The 22,855-nt window shown below is 39.2% G+C and overlaps 1 protein-coding gene across 2 annotated transcripts in view; it reads right to left on the minus strand.

Annotated features, from left to right (window-relative positions):
• LOC121635170 (protein FAM184A-like) overlaps nucleotides 1-22,855 on the minus strand; it is a 59,431-nt gene that overhangs the window by 20,175 nt on the left and 16,401 nt on the right. For both annotated transcript variants that reach the window (XM_041978254.1, XM_041978255.1), the window contains exons 5-14: nucleotides 22,247-22,453; nucleotides 21,655-21,828; nucleotides 21,402-21,563; nucleotides 20,896-21,031; nucleotides 18,873-19,054; nucleotides 18,593-18,778; nucleotides 9,816-9,938; nucleotides 9,574-9,735; nucleotides 4,236-4,357; nucleotides 3,809-3,959 (exon numbers count right to left, since the gene is read on the minus strand). In XM_041978254.1, the coding sequence (XP_041834188.1) occupies nucleotides 3,809-3,959; nucleotides 4,236-4,357; nucleotides 9,574-9,735; nucleotides 9,816-9,938; nucleotides 18,593-18,778; nucleotides 18,873-19,054; nucleotides 20,896-21,031; nucleotides 21,402-21,563; nucleotides 21,655-21,828; nucleotides 22,247-22,453 (1,605 nt within the window). The remainder of the gene's footprint in view (nucleotides 1-3,808; nucleotides 3,960-4,235; nucleotides 4,358-9,573; nucleotides 9,736-9,815; nucleotides 9,939-18,592; nucleotides 18,779-18,872; nucleotides 19,055-20,895; nucleotides 21,032-21,401; nucleotides 21,564-21,654; nucleotides 21,829-22,246; nucleotides 22,454-22,855) is intronic.

Here is a 22,855-nt window from a genome sequence, read left to right on the forward strand (position 1 = left end):
AGGGTTGTGTTCATGTTTCTTACAAAATAAAACAAGAAAGCACAACGGACAAAACCACTTTGAAGAGACAAAACATGCACCGTTCATAGGCCCGAACACACGATCATGCTTCTGCATACAGCGTGTAAGCTCCTCAGGTATTCTCCCGTGACCCTGTTTGATGTTTATTTTCAGGCTCTGCATAGTTGGTTTAAAATGCAGCATTTTGTATTGTGACATGCATAAACACTGCTCCTGCAACATTAAAGCATGATAGCAGCTTCAGTCGTTTTCAGTTTGATTCATCAACTAAGGATTTTTTATTTTCTCATTAGTCAAGAAAACTTTCTGTCGAGGGGACTGCGTGTATAAGAAACTAAAGGTTTAGTGTAAAAGCCAAGAACAAATCCAGATAAGATGTCACTTTTGAACAAACATTACGATAAAAATAACCAAATCTGGCTTAAAATGATTCTCTTGTTTGCTTTGTATATCCTCAAAATGTCAGGTTGCTTATTAACTTTGCAGTGAGTCATTGATTCGGTTGGGAGGCTATCTGCAAAGTTGCCAAGCCGGCAGCGGTGGTTGCTGACTCCATCTTCTCAGAAAATATTTATCTGAGGCCACCAGAGTCCTGGCAAAATCAGGACGATCCTCTTTGAGGTTTCTGTCATGACTCAGAGGAGCTGTGAAGTCCCCAGAGGCAGGACGCTCAGTACGAACAGCTTCAACAGTGTCTGAGCTTTCAGTCAAACATTTCTCTGTGTTGCTGCAGAGCTTTTCTTCTGACCTGAGCAGCTCTGATAATTCCCATTCCCGTTAGAAACAACTCCAGAAGCTGTAGCCGCTGTGAGAAGAAAAACTAATACACTATCAATTTCAAACACACACACTCTTTAGATCTTCTTCGGTTTATGTACAAAGTGCCTATGTTCGTCATGCATATGGATATAAGGTCACTGAGAAATACAGCTCAGGGAAAAACTAATTAAAACCAGCAAGCTTTCATTTTCTTTTTTTGTCTGCTTTGCTGTTGGCAAAGAACAGAAAACTGGACAAAAATAACAGCGACTGAAGTTAAATCCTTCAGTCTTTTTCTACAATGTGTTTGTTGTGGGAATGAAGTGAATTGTAAAGCAGGTGCAGTAACTGTTTATGGCATTGCTTTTAATTAGCTTAACACAGCCATTAACAGAGGACGAAGCCTGAGATAGTGAGTGTGAGATGTGCTACTTGCATCTCTCCATGGACAGGCTATTTTTTGCCTCTTAGAGCAGAGCTGACACTCAGAGAAGTTCTCACAGTGGAAGCGGGGGTAAAGGCCATCACCTTGTGTCCTCAAAGCCACATAAGGGATAAAAAAAACTGATCTGGTTTTAAAAAAAGGCTTTTCCTCAATTTAAAGTTAAACAGTTGTGAAATAATGATCACTTCCCATCAAAGTGACTGTAAAGCAATCCTGAAGAATATATATGCATCAACACAAATTAACATTAACCATAGACAAGGTAAAGATTTTAACAGACACATTGGTCAAAATTAGGCCAAAGAAGTCCAGACTTTCACAATTAACATCAAGCTAGCCTTTCCAGGGCTGTGCTGTAACATAAGAAGATAGCAGCCTGGATCTACAGGAACACAAGCTGGACAGACAGCATCCCGACCCATGCAGAGGCCCAGAAACATGTAAAACACCTGAAGGCGTTTTAAGGATGGTTGCTACCCAGACTGGACCTTTGTTAAAATTGTAGCAGGATTCAGGAACACCGCCAACACAGAGAAAAAGGGACGAAAAAAGGGAAAAGGAAGGCCTTGTCATTCCTTATCTGTCCTGAGCACCTGACTGCACACTCTCAAAAAAAGCAACTTCACGTATGCATTTAAGAGCAGTGACGACTACAACGAGCTTTATACTGAGGAAACCAAGCAACCATTCAACAAATCAATGGGCCAAAGCAGGAGAACCAACTCATCAGGCCAGGACTCACATCTTTTGACGACCACAATGTTAAATGTTGGACAGAGAAGACAAGAGGGTGTGAGCAGGGAGTAAAAGAGGCCTTCTATGTCAAAGAAGAGAAGTCTTCACTTAACAGAGAAGGAGGACTAAGGTATCACCTCACCTCACCTTAATCAAAGTAGCATCCTTTTAGCTACTAACTGAAATGAGAGCAAAATGTCTACATGAAACTTCACCCAGTCCACATGACTTGACTGTTGGACACAATGAGCTGGATAAATGATATCCTTCACACATATTTTGACTGACTGGCTCTCAAAGCCTTCATTTCTCTGTTTCTTAGAGTTGCACCAGCTTCGTAGAGAGCTGTGTGGGTCTGAAAGAGTACATGGGCTTCAAGGTCGCCATGTTTTCTGCAGGAGCTCATCATACTTGTTTATGCCTGTGCGCTGCATTCCCATAGGGAATGCCTTTTTCTTTCAAACTTCATGATCCCGTTAGATGTTTTCAGCTCCGTACATGAGGTATTTTGTTGTGTTTCAAATCAAACATGTTCTCAAATCTGTCCTTAATATTTCTAACATTCCTGACTAAAACATCTTCTCATAGAGTACCCTAAATAAACTAAGAGCTATTCTAGGACCACTTGGACTAAATTATTGATTTTGGCCTCTTTGGAAAGCTATAACTCAGTCCCCTCTCCCACCCCACCCCTAAATCAGTCAGATTTACTCCAGGTGTTCTTCAGGATTCACATGGACACAACGTGTTAGGATCATTATCCCCGTAAATGGTTTCATTTGTGAGGTATGAGATGGAAAAACATTCTTACACCACATGAATAAACAAATCATAGTCCAAATTTGATTAAAAGAATGTTTTACACTAGTGCTGCAAAGATTAGTTGACACTGTCAACAATAGTTGACAATAAAAATGGTCAACAATGAATTTACCTGTCGACTATTGTCGGCAAAAACAAAAGAAAACTAAAAAAAAACATACAGAGTGAGACATCGTCTTCTTCCCTATTTCTGCTGAGAGCTGCACAATGCACATCCACAAAAATAAATAAATAAATAAAACTACAGAGTGAAACATCGTCTTCTTTTTTGTTATCTCTGCTGAGATTTGCACATGTGCAATAAAGTCCGCCAGGGGAAAAATATGGCAGTGGACCAGGGAGCAACACGGTGGCAGAGGACGTCAAAAGTCTGGGATAACTTCACGTTATACTTACAAAATAAATTAAATACATGTGTGATTTGTAAAGCAGACCTTGCGTACCACGGAAGTACGTCTGCAATGCTCGAACATTTAAAGAGGAGGAACGTCGGACTTACTTAACAACCTCATGTAAGATTTCAAAGCTGAAAATTAAATAAAAGCCATTTATAATAATAATGAGACACATAATCCGAATGGTCGACTAGTCGTTTTAATAGTCGGTGACTAATCAACCATCAGAATAGTCATTAGTTGCAGCCCTATTTTACACAACAGGACTTGCTTTGCTGTAATCAGGTCTTTCTTTTTAAGTTAAATATGCAAACGGCATTTTATCATATCAGAATTTACTGGCTATTTGATTTTTAAAGTCCTCAGCAAGCTCATTTACAACTTGCAAAGTGTTCACAAGGCAGAAGAAGGTGACGCCAACATTTGTTGGCTAATGTTCATCGTACTTGTTTTCAAGTTACGGTACTTAATTAATAAATGTTCATTGCGATTTAGAAAGCTAAAGTCATCAACTTTGCATTTTTTAACTACATAAAGATTTGACTGAGCAGACAGTAGTGCAGAGTCAAACGGTGACATGATGTAGTCTTTGAAAATGAAACGAGGTATCAGATTGTAGTCTGTGCTGTACCTGTTCCAGCAGGTCTTCCACCTTCCTCTGCCAGCCCTCTCTTGCCGCCATCATCTCCAGCTCCTTCTGCTGGGAGAGCTGAGTCAGCGCTGCCTGTTTGTCTGCTTCATACTCCTCATTCAGCTCCTCCTTCAACAAGCGCACTTCTTCCCTGCAGAAAGAACAGCACAGTTGGATAAAATGGATTATATTCACTGTTTAAATTAGTCTTGCTGAAGGATATCTGTAAATATTGTATGACTGTAAATTTAGTCCAACTGTGTTCATTTCCTTTTTTGTTCTCATTAATATCCATAACTCTGACTTGTTCTGATAAAAATGAGGGTACTGTGAAGGGCAGGTGAGACATTTTAAAGCAACAAAAAAGGAAACAAATAGAGAAGACTGACAGGGTGACCGAGATGAGAAATTGGTTTTCTTTATCTACCGGAGTGCATCTCTCCATTTTTGATCCAAGTCATCTGCCATCTTGTCCATCTTCTGTTTCTCCTCCGTTCTGATGGACATCACTCTGGCCTCATGCTGCTGCTTCTGGGTCTCAATTTCCTCCTAAAACAAACAAACAAACAAAAAAATAGTTTAAATACTTAAATACGTGGTTAAAAGTAAAAAAAAAATCAAGTGTTAGGCGTTACAACATATGTTTAGGTGCAAGAGTCCAGACTCAAATTCAAAGCTGCATCTCTGTCCACAAGGCACATTTCAGTAGCTGAAGCAGGGTGACTCAGCCTGTCATGTCCACCTACACATCTATTCATAAAGCAGCAGCTACAGGGCATTTATAAAGTGCTAGTTGTGCCATTTCCAGCTGCTGTAGCAGCTCCAGGGCTTATGTGCTGATGAGCTCATTAAAAGACCTAAACCCTCTGATTTTTAGCTGTAAGGAGAGGCTTTTAGGAGCCAGACTCAACTGCTTAGGACCACAGAAGTAATGTCAACATTGTGTGTAACATTTACATTTCTGTGTATCTAAACCTGTTTTAAAGAATTACAGATGCAAGAAAAGAGGGATGGGAGCTGTATTTCCACATTCAAAGCTATCACTACTTGCTTTTAAGCTGTTATAGGGATGATGCACAGGTTGAAAGTGAGCATGATAAACCTCATGTTGCTTCAGTAAGACACACTGGATTCCTCGGATAAGGTAACAAATATTCTCATCACCATTGGGGGACAAAAAAAAAAAAGCACACACATGACAATTAGACCAATTTCATTGTAGTGTTATCTAATAACATTTCCAGATTTTTTCATCAGTCAAATGATTCTGTATAACGTGAGTGAAAGAAGTGCTAATGTGCTTTAATATAGGTAAAAAACTGTCACTGTGTTTAAGATATTCAGACAGAATAAAGGGATGAGTTAAAAGAGTTATATACTGCAGTATTTTGTTGTTGCAACCCATTTAGTTTAAGTCTTAACTCAGGTTTTTCCAAAGTGTGGCTGAATAAATCTTAAGGGTCTTGGGATTATACAAGAGTTACAAAGAAAACCTCCTGCTGAGTTTAGGGGAGAATTACTGATTTGTAAAAAGTGCTTCATTCTTCAAACGACTCTGACTCAAAAAAAGTTGGGACGCTGTGAAAAATGTACAAGAAAATAAACTTAGTACAAAAGGTAAGGAAATTTGTGCTGGAAAAGCGAGTGGTACTACTTAGTATTTACTAACCATGACCAAACTCTGGCTAGTTGACCTGAGAGTCGGAGTGAAGGAGCATGTATTTAGCAAATCTAAAATGTGCTGAGGAGCTAGCCCGTGTAGCCCTAAAGGTTTATACCAAGACTTCAAGATTAATTATAAAATATTTCAGGTAATTAATGAAGAGACTGGACTGGAAACAGGACTTCTGTGCTGTTCTTCTGGACTGGCAGCATCTTTGGAAAAGTTTCTAATTCTAAAATATTCATCAAGTGGAAAAAGCTATTTAGAACCAGCACGTGGAGCCACATTCTGCAGACACTGGCTGGTCAAAGAAAACCTAAAAGTCTCAGGCTTGCCTGGACAAGAGAACCTAAAGAGGCATTTTGCTGCCAGATATGTGATATGCTGTCAGAGACAATAATAACCACACATTTTGTTGATGCATTGTGGGAGTGAGTTCCAAAGGGTGGGGGCAACAATAGAAAAAGCCCTTTCCCTTACGTTCGGTGTGATCATTGTAAGTGTTAATTATTGGAGACTGGGCCAGTTAGATTTGACTATCATTTCACAGCAGTTTTTCTTTGTTATATACTTGGTTAGCTATTGTTTTGCAGGTAGTTTAGTCGGGTAGTTTTTGTTTCTTTAATTGGAAAAGCACCTCCCGCCCATTCCTCCTATTTGTTTTATTTATATTATTCTTCATTTCCATCTGGGACATTAAAGTCTCTACTGCTCTATCTTCCATCTGTCCATCATTATTTTATGTTACTTCCTCCTTCTCTAGCCGAGCCAGGTTGTTGTTAGATGAACAATGCAGAGTCTAGAACCGAGTCCTGGAGGATGCCACATCATGATCAGAACAGAAAATAAAGATATGAACCTTTCTAACCTCTTATATCCAGAATTCCAGACAAGCATATTAATATAGGGCCAGCCCAAACAGATGGAGAAGAGTACTTTACTACAAAACAACAAAACTCCCTTAACTTCTAAGACTTCTTCTTCACTGTTTTTTCTGCTTTTTTATTTTAGAAAAGTATGAAGGTTCATTTCCTGCTTAACAATAGCTGGTCTAAATTTACTGAGAAGCTGGCCTCAACCGGTTCTGTGCAATGAGCTCAGTGTGAATAAAAGGTACAATCCCATGTTCAGCTCAGCTTTTTTTACCCTGAAAATCCCTTTCTTTATATAGAACACTGGAGGCAAAGCAAATCGGACGAGTGCAATTTTATCTAATTACCTCCTTTTATTCAGTCTCTCTCTCATAGTTTGTGCTCACTGTTCACTTTCCTTCCACTTCTGCTATGCCTCTCATTTATCCAGAATTTATTCATAACAGTATAATAAAGCAGATCATTTCCATGCAAACATAAGTCTTATTAATAGTATGGACGATCAGAATTTGGTAAAAATTTCTCATTTCGTCTTTACTTTTGCACACAAACTCTTCTCTAGGGTTCCTTTCAAACACTGGGCCGCTCACTCATAACAGTCTCATCATCATCATCATCAACATCATGTCACAGCTGGCCATCAGAGCTGTGCTCGTTCCTCTCATTTCCTGCTCTCCTGCTTTCAAAATGTTCTTCAGTGCCCCCATTTCACCACCCTCCCATTTTCCTCTCACACTTCTGGGAGAAGTCGATAAATCCTCTACAAACGCAGCAAACTTATCTTGATCTTAGATGATGACAGCCCACCAAATGAAATGCTAAGAGCATGGATAAAAGGGAAATCAAAGAGAAGACAGCAAGTGACTGAAGGAAACTATTTTAAAGCTATTAAGAATAAACAGACGGCTGGTTTTTGAAGGTTTGAAGTCTAATTTCAGACAGTTAAGAAGTGTTTTTAATAGCTCTCAGGCTACATGTTCTTCATTGTGTTCTAGACAGGGCTCGACTTTTAAAGACAAGATGATCAGCAACATAACAACATTGAAATTAAAAAAAAGAAAATTCATATCTAAAAAGTTATGAAAGAAAAATAAACATTATAATTGCAGAAAAATTACTAAAAACATAACGTAACACATCAAAAACTGAAAAGCTGCACATACTAATTGTATCCTATGAAATATGTCCTTCTTCAACTCCCAGAAACTCGACTACAGGATGATGAAACCCTGTGTTAACCTCCTTTGGATTGCCAAAGGGTTATGTCACATCAACTTTGCACCAATCACATCCCAGCTGATGTCTGCTGAAGTTCCGAACATTTCTCAGACGTTTCTCTTCTCCTCCTGCTAACTCTGAATGACTGCAGTGGTGTGACAGCTGCAGTCTGGAGCTCAGTTTATCAAAGATTACAGAGAAGCTGAAAAACTTTCACATGCTCATCATTTGACGGAGGTTAAACAGAAACAAAGGCTGGGTAAGAAAGGTTTCTGGAGCTACTTTTTAGGTGTGATAACTATTTATTTACAAAAATAAAGGCAGCTTTGTGCAATGGGAAAAAGGTTCAACCACAGTTCAGTCAATAAGTGGCAAAAGCACAAAAGCCTGTTATCAGAGCTCCTGCAAAAACACAGTGTTGGAATATTAGCTGTTGAAGCAAAGAAAATTTATTCAGCCTTTGAAGCTCAGCCCATACTCTTAATTCTGTCATCTTGTTGCAGCCTTTATGCAGTTCTGGCAGAAAAATTAGTGCCACCTGCAATATATCTCAATAAAGTAGCTCCCATAATAAGAAACTAAGGGGGTGTAGTCTGGTCTGATTGGTCAGCTCTGTTTGCGCTGCTCTGATTAGTCAACTCCAGATCAGAGGCCTGTGCTATGAAGCATTCTGAGCACTTCCTTAATGTCGTTCCTTTCCTTTATATTTTCCATCGAGTTCTTTTGAGGCTCAGCACCCTGTTTAACCTCATTATTTCAGATGCAACCCTAGTGGAGTTAAACAGACTTAGGAACAAGTCAAGAACAAGAACAAAAATATATCTCAAAGCAGTCAGTGACAAGGCTTTATTTCTTCACACTGTCTCTGTTGTACGGATAAATGTAGGGCAGTGTATGACAATCTGTACCCTTCGTATAGACATCATCAAAAGGATGAATCTATCCCTAAAAACAGGATCTTCTAAGAGATCTGATTGGTCAGGAGGTGGTGCTTTTATACTCACTGATCTCTTATCCAATACATAGCCATTCATCTTAAGTTACCATGGTGATTTACCTCAGTAAGAAGTGAACCAGCGTCATAGTATGGAAAACCTAGGCTTAACCTTGAAGTTACCTCGATAATAGAAAATGTAGCTTCGTAGTACAGGCCTCAGGCTCTGCCTACCATAGTTTTAAATGAGAAAAAAACAAATAAAAGATAAACATAGACATTTCATCAGCTGTTATCCTGAGTGCTGGATAAGTCATTTTTCAACCATTCTCAGGAAATTACCAACTCCAATATACCATTAACGTATGAGCTTGATGATTTTTGTTATTTATTTATTTTTTGTCATCATTTTTGGGCTAAATATCAGTGTACAGGAAACTTAGAGCACAAGATTTTCGCCTGGAAACATCTGAGACAATAGCATAAAGGTAGACCAAAAAGTTATTCATTTGCTTCAAATATTGTGAAACGTTACCTAAATTTGGCAAACATTTATATAGAAAGCCAGCGCCAATCTTTCTTAACAGCTGTCCAATCTAAGCAGGAACAGTCTCGTGTTTTTGACATTAACTGTCTGGGGTGTCCTTTAACTCAGTGGTTCCCAACCTATTTTCCTCCACTTAATGCATTAAAAGCCATGGACCTCCTGCCCCACCCCGTAGTAAAGCCATCCTTGGTTTTATACTTTCAAAAGTGAGATTCTCACTATAAATACTGTATTCTGACTGAATCCCGTCCTTCAATAAAGCCACACTTAAATTAAGTTAATTAAATTAACATAGAGGCTTACATTTTTTTCTTAAAATAGGGATGATGTGTGGACATTAATCACAATGGCTCTTAATGTTCAAAGCCTCAGGGACCCCCCGTGCTTTTTGGGGGACCCCCTTGTGGGTCCCGAACCCCAGGTTGAGAACCACTGCTTTAACTGATAATAAATGAGTGCAGGTGAGACAGAGTGTAAATATGAAGGTAAAATACTGTGTAAGCATAAGCAGCTTTCTGTTTTCATCCTCACCTGCAGGTCAGTCAGCAGGTTGCTGGTCTCTCGGACCCGGGCTCTGGTGGCGTCCAACTCTATCCTGAGTTTCTCCTGAGTTTCCTTCAGACAGGTGATCTGTGTCTGAGCTGAGCTCAGGTTCTGCTCTCCTTCTCTCACAAGCTCCTGGAGGTGGGACACCTGAGAAGACGATCAGATGGTTGCCATATCCTAAGTGAAAAATGTGAAATGAATTAAAAGACCATGCAATAATTTCATACTTCCTGATTTGCTATGTTGAGTTTGGCCGAGAGCTCCTCTTTCAAGTTGTCCAGTTGCTGCTGGAGACGGTTTCTCTGCTCCTCTAATGACAGACGTTTAATTTCAAACTCCTGACTCAGTTTCTAGAGAGGGAAGAGAAGAAAAAGATGTGAGGAACAAAGATGAGAAGATGCTGAAAAGATGAAGACGACAAGACAAAAATTGAGAGAGCTGATTTGTGTGAGTAGACTATAAAAAGAGTTTTAATCACCGTTATGACACATGAAGTGATCAGTATGTGCATACACTGTGAAAGCCTGGTGGTCCCTTTTCCTCTGAAATATACAAAATATAATCTCTACAAAAAGAAGCAGGCGATTTAAGAAAGCACTGTCCTGTCAATCCCATTTGTGTCGTAATATGAAGTCATGGTAACTGCTGAGTGTGGCACAGGGCCACTGAATAAAGAGCGGACACGTGAATTGTCATTTACACTTGAAAGGCCATCTTGTCAAACCGACTGCTTTCTATAATCCTTCAAACCAGAGCATCAAATCCTTTCTGGGCCACTTTGATTTTCTCTGAGGAAAATCTCTTTTTCCTTCTTTGGTCATCTTCTCTGCTTCTAAGCATTTTATTCATTTCTGACATCTCCACCATAAATGCTACTTTATATTACACAAAACATTATTGTGCTTTGTTGATATTGCAGCAGTTATTCTGGTTTCTGATCACACGGAGTTCATTCTTTGCAGATACTATTAAATTTACTGTGAGGGTGGCTTTCAAATTTTTATTTCTACATGTTTTACCTCCACATGACCACTTGTGTTTTGAAAATGTGAATAAAGCTTTCCTGTTCTTCCTGCTGTATCTGCCTCTTTAATGCAAATGGTTGCATACGTTTATTACAGGCAATGGTGGAAGCATGCAAAGGACAGATTTGTTGTAATGTTACATTTCCAGAACCCACTGGCTTTGATGCACATTGGTTTTCATTTTAATAAGCTCTTCAAAAACAAGACATTTCTAAAACATTTCACTATTGTGCTTCGAGGAATTTTGCAACGTTTAAAGCATGACTATTGATTCAATGTGTAATTTACAATCATTTATTATACCCTAGAGTTCTTGAAGTAATGAAACATACATTCTTCTTTTGTAGATAATGCAAATAAACTATATAGTAACTTGTTACGTTATATTTTAAAAAGAGTCATGAAGAAATCTGTGTGCAGCATAGGATCAAAATGAAACAGATTATATTGTTGCAGCCTTTTATGACAAACACATTTGTTTGGTAATGATAAACAAATGCTGTCATGGTTACTTGATTTTAAAATGAATCCCTGTATTAAATGCCATGATTAATTAATTGTAGAGATTCCTCAAAATCATCACTTTATATAATTAGTAATAAATAAATAAATACAGATTTAATAAATATATAATTATGGTTGCTATGAACAACGTTTCTTTATTTTGAAAGTGTTCTTTTGTTTTGAAACTTCTTGGCTTTCTATTGGTTGTCAAAGTCACATGGGCAAGGTCACAGGTCAGACCGGCCATCTTTCATTATGGGACATGAACGCTGTGTCCGAATGTCCACCCTACTCCCTACATAGTGCCCTAAATAGGGGTCACGCCATTTTTTCAGAGTGTCCGAATGTCCAGAGAGAAAAAAGTAGGGCACTTAAAATTACCCACAATGCATCTTGAAAAGTAGTGAGCATCGATGGTCACTATAGACCAATATAGACCACACTGCATTGCGGGCAGAAGCTCAACGTGGAGCAAGGAGGTGAAAAAATTGAGCTGCGCAAAATTACCTATAAGCAAATAAAATAGAATAACATACAACATAAGGAATAAAAATTAAAAATATTTACACACAACTTTGGATTGGATTTAGAATGACATCTTGACATGGGTTGTGGTTGCCATGGTGACGGCAGTAGTCACATCGTTTGTGGCGAGAAAAAAATAGGCAGCTTCGTGTCCGAATCGCAAAGAGAATGAGTCACTATGTAGTGTGCTATGTAGCGCAGCCCTATGTAGTGAACGAGGGGTTAGGGAGTAGGGTGGACATTCGGAAACAGACGAAAATGTGCTCCAGAGTATCTGTCTTTAATCTGGTCCATCCACCACCGTTGAGCTCTGGAGAAGCTTTGTTTGTTTTTTTTTACTGTTTATAGTTGTGGATATTGGTGGCTTATTGTATACCATTTAGCTTATGGTAAATGTCCCATTTGTTGTATGTAGCATTTAGCTTATATTTTGTGCTACACTGTGATTTACCATTTCATTTATAAAATACACATTCTTCTATTCACATTTTAGTTTCACAGGAAAGTCTGGCTTTGTAAAGCAAGTGATGAAGACAAACAGTAAAACCTCAGTTTACTTCCAGGTTTGAGTCATCCTTTTCTCCTTTTCAACGCCAAACCAAGTGTTCTGTTACTCCGTGCAGAGTCACCCACGGGCAGTGGACAGAATAATGATTATGTCCTAACCTTATAGTGCATGTAACAAAAGCAAAGTTGTACAACATCCAGGTAGAAATATGTTGAATATGTTATCAGGATATCCACCCGGCTATGTACGCTAAAGTAATGTTAAATGCGCAGTAACTGGGTTAAATTAAGTTAATGTCATCCTAAAGGCACTCAAATTAAACATCATCATCAGCTGCTTTGTAATTTTGGTTGGGCTTACAGTGCATTCACGTCATGTTACATCACACAAAGGAGAAAAACCTTCAGCTTTTTTGACGCATAGTTTTGCATGCAAGAGGCCAACGCCTTTTTTTGTCTTCAGTGTGCAACGGCCTGTAGCAGAAACCACATTTAACTTCAGATATATGGTCTTACTTTTGTTACTGTTTCCGTATTATTTATGTTTCCAACAGTAGCTACACCGCTAACAGGCAGCCATAAATCAAAAGCTAGCATCTTTTTTCCTGTTTCTAAATTTTCTATTCAGCTTAAAAAGAAATGTTCAAAACATTTTCATAATGTACTTCACATAAAAAAAGCTTCACAAGTCCTGTAGCGTTTTAATCTGTTTTCTCTCAGAGAAATCCAGAGTATAGTGTGTGCAGAATTATTAGGCAAATGAGTATTTTGATCACATCATCCTCTTTATGCATGTTGTTGTACTCCAACCGGTACAGGCTTGAAAGCCTACTACCAATTAAGCATATCAGGTGATGTGCATCTCTGTAATGAGAAGGGGTGTGTTCTAATGACATCAACACCCTATATCAGGTGTGCATAATTATTAGGCAACTTCCATTCCTTTGGCAAAATGGGTCAGAAGAGAGATTTGACGGACTCTGAAAAGTCAAAAATAGTGAGATGTCTTGCAGAGGGATGCACCACTCTTAAAATTGCCAAGCTTTTGAGGCGTGATCATCGAACAATCAAGCGTTTCATTCAAAATAGTCAACAGGGTCGCAAGAAGCGTGTTAAAAAAACAAGGCGCAAAGTAACTGCCCATGAACTGAGGAAAATCAAGCGTGAAGCTGCCAAGATGCCATTGGCCACCAGTTTTGCCATATTTCAGAGCTGCAACATCACTGGAGTGCCAAGAAGCACAAGGTCTGCAATACTCAGGGACATGGCCAAGGTAAGGAAGGCTGAAAAACGACCACCACTGTACAAGACACACAAGATAAAACGTCAAGACTGGGCCAAGAAATATCATAAGACTGATTTTTCTAAGGTTTTATGGACTGATGAAATGAGAGTGAGTCTTGATGGGCCAGATGGATGGGCCCGTGGCTGGATCAGTACAGGGCAGAGAGCTCCACTCCGACTCAGACGCCAGCAAGGTGGAGGTGGGATACTGGTATGGGCTGGTATCATCAAAGATGAGCTTGTGGGACCTTTTCGGGTTGAGGATGGAGTCAAGCTCAACTCCCAGTCCTACTGCCAGTTTCTGGAAGACACCTTCTTCAAGCAGTGGTACAGGAAGAAGTCAGCATCGTTCAAGAAAAACATGATTTTCATGCAGGACAATGCTCCATCACACGCATCCAAGTACTCCACTGCGTGGCTGGCCAGAAAAGGTCTAAAGAAGAAAAAATAATGACATGGCCTCCTTGTTCACCTGATCTTAACCCCATAGAGAACCTGTGGTCCCTCATCAAATGTGAGATCTACAGGGAGGGAAAACAGTCCACCTCTCTGAACAGTGTCTGGGAGGCTGTGGTTGCTGCTGCACGCAATGTTGATCGTGAACAGATCAAGACACTGACAGAATCTATGGATGGCAGGCTTTTGAGTGTCGTCGCAAAGAAAGGTGGTTATATTGGTCACTGATTTGTTTTTGTTTTGTTTTTGAATGCCAGAAATGTATATTTGTAAATTTTGAGTTGTTATATTGGTTTCCCTGGTGAAAATAAATAAGTGAAATGGGTATATATTTGGTTTTTGTTAAGTTGCCTAATAATTATGCACAGTAATAGTCACCTGCACACACAGATATCCTCCTAAGATACTAAAACTAAAAAAGCCCCACTCCAACTTCCAAACATATTCAGCTTTGATATTTATGAGTCTTTTTTGTTCATTGCGAACATAGTTGTTGTTCAATAATAAAATTAATACTCAAAAATACAACTTGCCTAATAATTCTGCACACCCTGTAAATATGCAGGATTTATTTATTGTTTACAGGAGAGGGGACTTGGCTGGAATGAGACTTCTTGGCTACTTTACTTGTTTCTAAATTGTTTTGTTATGTTGGCACCAAATAATAGAAATAAATAAAACTTAAAGACCTAAAAGGAGGGTTCATGTGATTTTACCCATCTATTATATTGTGAAATTAAGTAATGCATAATAATCCGGATTATTTCTTTGATAATAATCGTACCAAGAAAATCTGTACCTATGTAATATTTTGACGGTCCTAGTCTCTAAAATGTAATAATGTAAAGATTTGTTTAACTTGCTTTGCAATAAATTGAACAAATTATAAAATAAATAAGGGTATCTGATGGTTGGATTCACAAAAACTGGGGAATTTTCTAATAAAAGACTAAATGCTTAATTCAGAGAAACACAAAAATAAATAATAAACAAAATGTTAATTTGCATTTAAAGAATAAAATCACTGTGAATCCACAGCAGTTTGACGAGTTATGGAGAGATTAGGAATATAAATAAAACCCTTTTATTCTACCACTGTCTCCTTTCACCTTGCGTATAAGGTGGTGAATTATGAATTAATACATCATAGGCAATTTGCAGAATTAGTCATTTCATTGCTTTGGTTGAGGAACTCATTAATATCTTGCTGATAGACATGAAGTAATAAGTGGAAGATGCTTAAGATTAAATCAGCTATTTAAAAAAATGTCCAGGTCGGACCTCCTGCTTCCTCTGAGATTTCACTCTGAATAAAACAGACGTTCATTTCAGCATGATGAGGCAAGGCACAGCTTTGACTTACATAATAATAATAATTTTCTTCCTCATCATTTCTCTCTCCCATTTTCTCTTTCAGGGAATCTATAAACACACACCCACATGCTCACACAGGGCTCTCGCTTGGCTTGGAGGCAGGATTTAATGTCAGTGAAAATCAACCAATTAGCAGTCAGCTTCAAACAGCATCGCAAGTATGAGCTCATATTTTTCCCTTATGAAAGGGGAGAATATGGAAAGAGACAGAGAGAGAACACCAAGTTCAATATTGCTAAAGATTTAGAAAGTCTTATGTCATTTCAGAGGCAAAAATATGTTTTCATTTATAGCAAGCTTTGAGCCCAAGCGTTTTGTTTCTCTCTGTAGCTGTTACCATGCCGCCTTCAAGTCTTTGAGCTAATTTGCTCAGACTGGATTCCAGCAGTATGAACGAGACTCTTGAACTAGGTTGCCGCATGTAGCTGGAGCCACATGCGAGTGAATACAGAGGGTGAAATGTACTGGAGACAAAGAATTCAAGAGAAAAATATGCCTTCGACCTCTTGTGCCACTCTAGAGGACATTAAGATTCACCGATCAATTAACGAGCTTCTCTTTGGTGCTAAAACTAAGACAAAGAATTTTTTCTGCTTTTAGATGCTGAGCACATACTACTGCAGTGTGTCTTAGTGCTGTCATTGTCACCAATATGGCTGTGGGTAGTGACCAAAAGACCAAGATTGTAGATACATGAGGCCACCACAGGATGCCTGGGTTCTCCATTAGAGAAAGGGAGAGAAGCTCCGTCCCCCCCGACAGGACTCAGAATAGAACAGATGATTTTCTGCTTTAAAAGGCGCCAAAGAAGCTGGCTAGGTCATCTGATTACGATGTCTCCTGGACTCCTCCTTCCTCTTGAGGTTTTCTGGGCAAGTCCCATTGGAAGGAGGCCTCGGGAAAGACCTAGGACACGTTGGAGGGACAATGTCTCTCTGTTGGCCTGGAACACCTCAGGATCTGCCCAGATGAGCAGAATGGGAAGTTTCCCTGCTAAAGTTTCTGCCCCAGCAACCCAACCTCAGAAGAAGCAAGGATGGGTGAATTCCCAATAAATAGCAGCTATAGCGTGGGCTATTTAAAAGATGGATGTATGAGAAGTGAATATGATGCTGAAGCTAATTACCTTCTGTTGATGAGTGTGCAGGTGGTCCTTTGGAAAAAATGACCCCACAGTTTCTAGCTCTTGAAGAGAGTTTTGTCAGTCAAATCTGAAACTTGCTCATTTGTGTTTCGCGGGTAAAACTTCACCTACAACAAAGTGATTTTCTGTTTCTGGAGCTGCTCACCTCAGCCTCACACCCTGCTGTCTCTCTGAAAAGCTTGTAAAAACTTCATGGTGCATTTCTGCTGCATAACTAAAAATGTTTGCATGTAAGACTTAAAACTTAAATGCTCCTCCCTGTTGTCAAATGTGGTCATTTCTGGCTTCAAAATGATGATGATAAAATTTTCATCAAGAAAGAAAAACCACCGTCTGACAATAGTGGGTACATCTATCTTTTATTGCCAATCTCTGGCTGGAACTGAAGGAATGGCTGAGTATCAGGTACTATAAATCATTCAGAGGACAATTTATACCTATTTATCCCTGTCAAAGTCCAAAATGTATTTCCGGTAAATAAAGGAAAGGCCTGGGCTGGACCACCCCAACCACAGCTACTAAACCTCCCACACTCCTCAGGAGCCTCCTTTTCTATTTTAGTAGTAGGGCTGCAACGCTTAGTTGACGTTGTCCACAACAGTCGGCAATAAAAATAGTTGACAATGAATTTCGACTATTGCCTGCAAAAAAAAAAAAAAAAAAAAAAAAAAAAAACCTACAGAGTGAGACATCCCATGTATCCGAATGTCCACCCGACTCCCTAACCCCTCGTTCACAACATAGGGCTGCGCAACATGGCACACTACATAGTGACTCATTCTCTTGGCGATTCAGACACGAAGCTGCCTATTTTTTTCTTGCCACAAACCACGTGACTACTGCCATCACCACGGCAACCGCAACCCGCGTCAAGATGTCATTCCAAATCCAATCCAAAGTTGTGTGTAAATATTTTTATTTTTATTCCTTATGTTGTATTTTATTCTTTATTTGTTTGCTTATAGGTAATTTTGCGCAGCTTGATTTTTTCACCTCCTTGCGCCACGTTGAGCTTCTGCCCGCAATGCATTGTGGTCTATATTGACCCGTCTAGTGACTATTGATTCTCACGACGTTTCAAGATGCATTGTGGGTAATTTTAAGTGCCCTACTTTTTTCTCTCTGGACATTCGGACACTCCGACAAAATGGCGGGACCCCTATATGGGCACTATGTAGGGAGTAGGGTGGACATTCGGACACAGCCATCATCTTCTTTCCTATCTCTGCTGAGATTTGCACAATGCACATGCACAAAACAAAAAACAAACAAAAAAAAAAAACTACAGAGTGAGACATCGCCTTCTTTTCTTATCACTGCTGAGAGTATGTGCAATAAAGTCCACCAGGGGATAATATGGTGGCGGACCAGGGAGCAAAACGGTGGCAGAGGACGTCAAAAGTCTGGGATAACTTCACGTTAAACTTACAAAGTAAATTAAATACATGTGAGATTTCTAAAGCGGACCTTGCGTACCACGGAAGAATGTCCGCAATGCTCGAATAATTAAAGAGGAGGAACGTCGGACTTACATAACAACCTCATGCAAGATTTCAAAGCTGAAAGTGAAATAAGAGCCATTTATAATAATCATGAGATACATAATCCAATTGGTTGACTAGTCGTTTTAATAGTCGTGACTAAACGACCATGAGAATAGTCATTAGCTGCAGCCCTATTTAGAAGCTATCAGACTAAAAAGAAAAGGTACACATGCAGCTGCTTTAAAGGATCTGTGTTAAAGTGATACTGTTAAGGTAAATAGATGGTTTAGATTGATTTAATCTCTTTAATGTGATCACTTGTCACTTGTAGTGGCTGCTTTAAACTCTGAGACAGAGAAGAAGAATGAGGAGGTGAAAAAAGACAAATTGGAGATAAAGAAAGAAACAAAGATAGACTGAAAGATGCAAAGGGAAACAAAGAGGGGGATGTTGTTTTTTAAGTAAAAAAAAAAAGATAGATACACACCCTGAGAGCAACGCTTGGCTTTATATCTTTTAATTATTGCTTTTATTTCTTAAATGGTGACTTATTAGTTCTGGTTCTCCTTAAAATTTTTTGATAGAAGTTATAAACATTACGAGCAAAAACAATCTCCTTTAAATAGATTTAACTGTGTTTGAATTATTAAAAAAAGTGAAAATCTGACTATTAACCCTCTGAATGTTAAAATTGAACGTACCGTAATGAGAAGTTTCTTCTCTTCCTCTTTCTCCTGCTGGGCTTCCTCCCTCATGGCCTGGTGCTTTTCCTCCAGCTCATCCAGTGCTCTGACCTGTGCCTCCCTAAAGCGATGTGTCTCTTCCTCATAATGTGCTCTCAACCTGGAGAGCTCCTTCTCATAGCCCTGGTGCTCCTCACGCAGAGACTGAAGCAGACGGTACAAAAGACAAGAAAAAAATGGCTGATATGACTGTTGATTTGTGTCTCCCCCACACTACACCCACAAATAACTCAAGTACCTGCTCTAGCTTGAGCACTTGTTGTTTGTGCTGTTCGTTGGATGCCTGGTTCTGATTGAGCAGTGCCTCCCTCTCCTCCTCCAGCCTGCTGATCTTTTCCTTGAGGCGGCTCTGTTCCTGGTCCAGGTTCCTAATGGTGGCCTCATGAGCCATCTGAGTGGCCTGCAAGGAACCAATCTGACCTAAAACAATCCAATCAAAACCAGCAGTTTTTCAAACAGGCCCCACAGAAAGATCTGGTCAAATGCAACCAGTTAAACATAATAAATTCACCTCTTCTGCTATATGCAAACTTAAGAACTCAATAGAGCATTTGTGGAGTTCCTCAAGGGTCTATTTAGGTTCCTCTTTTATTTACTTTGTAAATATTACTTCTGGGTAAAATCATGCTTAGCCGGTGGGAATGGCACTCATTTCAAAGCATGGCGCAATGGAAGAATCCTGTATTATGTCCTGCTTCACTGAAACAGAGGACTAAAAGTGCATCTGTAGACCTTTTCCTCCTTTACACCTTATGTACATGTGTTTTCTGTGCAATGTTACCCTGATATAAAAGAAAAAAGCTACAGAGCTTGCTCAGAGTTACAGTGATTTTATTTTTTTCACAATTTGTGTCACATCATTAATTTTCTCATTATACTCAGTTTCGTATTATTATCTACAATAATTTGGGGTGATATAAATAACTGTAGCCCATGCGTTTGTGTAATGGCTGTGAAAAGATCTTTCAATAATGAGATCTTATAAAGAACATGAATCTTTAAAGGTCATTCAGACTGACTGGCACATGATTGACACACAGGCTTCTGGTCTTTTTAAAATTTAATTTCTTTTTATCTTATTGATTTAATTATTTAATGTATTTTTATTTATTTACTGGTATTTATTAATTTATTTGTATATTTTTATTTATTATCTATTCCTATGTCTTTATTGTTAATAATTTATGGGCTAGGGGAGAAAAACAGGTAATGTCCACATATCCACACGTACAAATCAACATTAATGAAATGCTCCTTGAACAGCACAGAAGGGTGCCAATTATCACAAGATGCTTCCAGTAAGCAATGGATTTCGGATGTAAATAATTTATTGCCTGATACTATTATTATTTTTATTATCATCAACATCATAACTATTATTATTATTACTGCAAAGTTCAATTTAAAGTGATGTATGGTACACTATAGCTATGTCCCAATCATAGACTGTATATAAAAGAAGGGCGGAGCCTCCGTGACGTCACCCGTAGGTTTCTGAATTGAAGCTCATTGGGTACTTCACACAGTCGCCATCTTGACAGCGTCACGCGTGTCGTCATTACTGGAGGATTGACTCTGTTTTTGAGCCAGCCCCTAGTGGACGAGGGGTGAACTGCAACTTTTTGCACTTCCACATAGGCTTCACATTTTACCGCCGAGGTTGGGACACAGCTTTTATTATCTAGTAATTAATAAATGAATGGGGCCATGGTATGCACAGTAACAATGATTTTTCTTTTGTTGTTATTGTTGCTACTGCTAGTATTATTATTATTATATATCGGTACTACTGTCATTATTATCATTCCATCATTATTACTGTATAGTTTCATTATAATATGATGTATTGAAGATTATGGTTACTAATAATAAATTTGACTGTGGTGTGTATGGTGACGATGATAATGATGGTATTGTAATATTTCATTGGGTTATGGAGTACAGGTGGGATAAAGCAAGCATTGGCTTTTGCCCTGTCCTTTGAAACACGGCATTTTTCTTATGTTTTTCTTCCTATTTTAGCCTTCATGTTTGTCTAAACTCTCTCAAATCAAATTTGAAAACATTATTCAATATTTAATTGTAGTTCTTTTAATTCCAGTTTTACTTTTTGCCAATTCTTGCTTATTATTTACTATATTTGTTTTTATATAGCTCTAAATATATTCACGACATTAAGGGGTGAAACTACATATAGTTTTATGCAACTGCTCGAGTTTAGTACACTATTGTATAGAAGTTCATGTAGAAGCACATCTTACTGGCTTTGTGGAGGATTTCCGTAGCTTGCTGCTGAACCCGTTCCCTGCTGCCTTCCAGTTCATACTCCGTATCCTTCAGCTGCATCACCCAGATCTCGCCATCCTGGATGGCTTCCTCCAGCTGCTTGTGCAGGTTCTGCAGCACACATAAAAACACACATGTTGCACAGCTACAGTGCAGCAATGAAACATTTCTGTATTTAAAGTTTCCTCCTGTAAAGATCTGCCTGCAGGTCTTTCAGCTCACACTACATTACCTTTCCCATCACACCAAGCTCCTTAAAAACAGATTTAACCCTGGGGCTTTTCTTTTTGTTTTTGTTCTCAGTAAATCTTTTCCATTTAATTTAACCCGCTGTCAACCCAACCTGAACTAAAGGAAGACTCATACTATTAGTGAATACTGTAAATAACAACAATTAGCACCTGTTATGGAGCAGTTTTCAAGTTGTGTATATCTGGTTTCTTAAATGCTTAATTCAAGCCTAAATCTCTGTTTATTACACCTTAATGGTTCCCTCAGCATTGGCCAGCGATGTCTGCAGTCTGTTGGTCTTGTCTCGATTCTCCCGGGCCTCCTCCTGGGCTTTCTGAAGCTCACTCCTCAGCTTGGATAGTGAACGCTGCAGCGCCGCTTCCTGAGCCTGGAATTCCTTCCGGAGCTCAACCTTAACATGAGGACATACAGAAGATCATCACTACAATGTTTAATCTACTAGAACTTGTGAATCTTTCTTTCTTTGCTTTCTCATGTTTTACCTCCGTCCTCTTCCAGGCCAGCAGGTTCTCGGTGGTGAGCTGGTGTGTCCGCCTCATGGCCTCCAGCTCTCTCTCATAATATTCCTGAGCCTTGGCCAGCTTGGCCTCATATTCTTCCACCAAACGGACTTTATCCTTTGAAAATTCTTCAACTCTCTCCATCAGAGACTCCACCTGCACAGACATGGATACATGGACATCAAGTATTGTGGCTCAGAACTGCAAAAATATTTAGGAATTTTTGGAAGAAACCATTAATTGGTTATTTTATGCTAATTTACTATTTTATGTTTTGTTTTCTTTTAAAGATTTTTTTTAAGTTAGGCTTTGAAAAATGTATTAAATTAGACCGGTAAAAGTTGAGAGGAAATAAAAATGACAGAAAAATAAGGGGATGACATGCAAGAAAGGTCTATGGCAACATTTTCTTTCATTTTTATATAAAAAAATCCTCCAAAACAGCAATTACCCCACAGAGTAACTTGCTCTATGAACTTTCCACAAAAGCCCTAAAACACATAAGTCAAACGAAACTAAAATCTAGCTCCGTAACAGCACGGCTATCGTCCTGTCTCTCGTGCTCGTAGCCCACCTCTTGTCTATGAAGCTCAGCCAGTTTCTCCTGGTCTTCAGTGGAGGAGGCGCTCTGGTTCTGCTGGTTGTTGCGCAGTTCCTCCACCTCCTGCCGGTGGGTGGCCCTCAGCTCCTCCAGCGCTCGCCGTTTATCTGCCTCAAACTGGGCCTGAGTCTGGCTGAACGCTCGCAGCTTCTCCTCAAAATCCCGACGCATCTCTTCCACCTATTGAAACCACGAAACATAATCTATTCTGTTTGGATGCTCATGATGGGACACCCCGATTTCTAACTGCAAAGTTGCATTCTGTGACAGGAGTTTAAATCTTGTGATTTTTCTCTTGCGTCATAACAAAAACGTGCAACTTCTCCTTGATTCTGTGCAAACGGCAGCAACAAAGTTTCCAGGTGCATCAGGAGAGCTGAGAGTATGAAAAAAATATGTAAACATGTAGTGTGATGTGATGCCATGTGATGCCTGTGAGCTCATTCGGGTTGCTGAGGAAGGAATTTCTTGAAACAAGCTGGAAAGAGAAGCCATTGGAGGCACTGGGTAAGTGGAAAATGAGGGACAAGACCAACACCAAAATACACCGATCCCAACATAGATAAAGTAAAAAAGATGAGC

This window comes from Melanotaenia boesemani, chromosome 24 (assembly GCF_017639745.1).
Source record: "Melanotaenia boesemani isolate fMelBoe1 chromosome 24, fMelBoe1.pri, whole genome shotgun sequence".
Taxonomy (NCBI): domain Eukaryota; kingdom Metazoa; phylum Chordata; class Actinopteri; order Atheriniformes; family Melanotaeniidae; genus Melanotaenia; species Melanotaenia boesemani.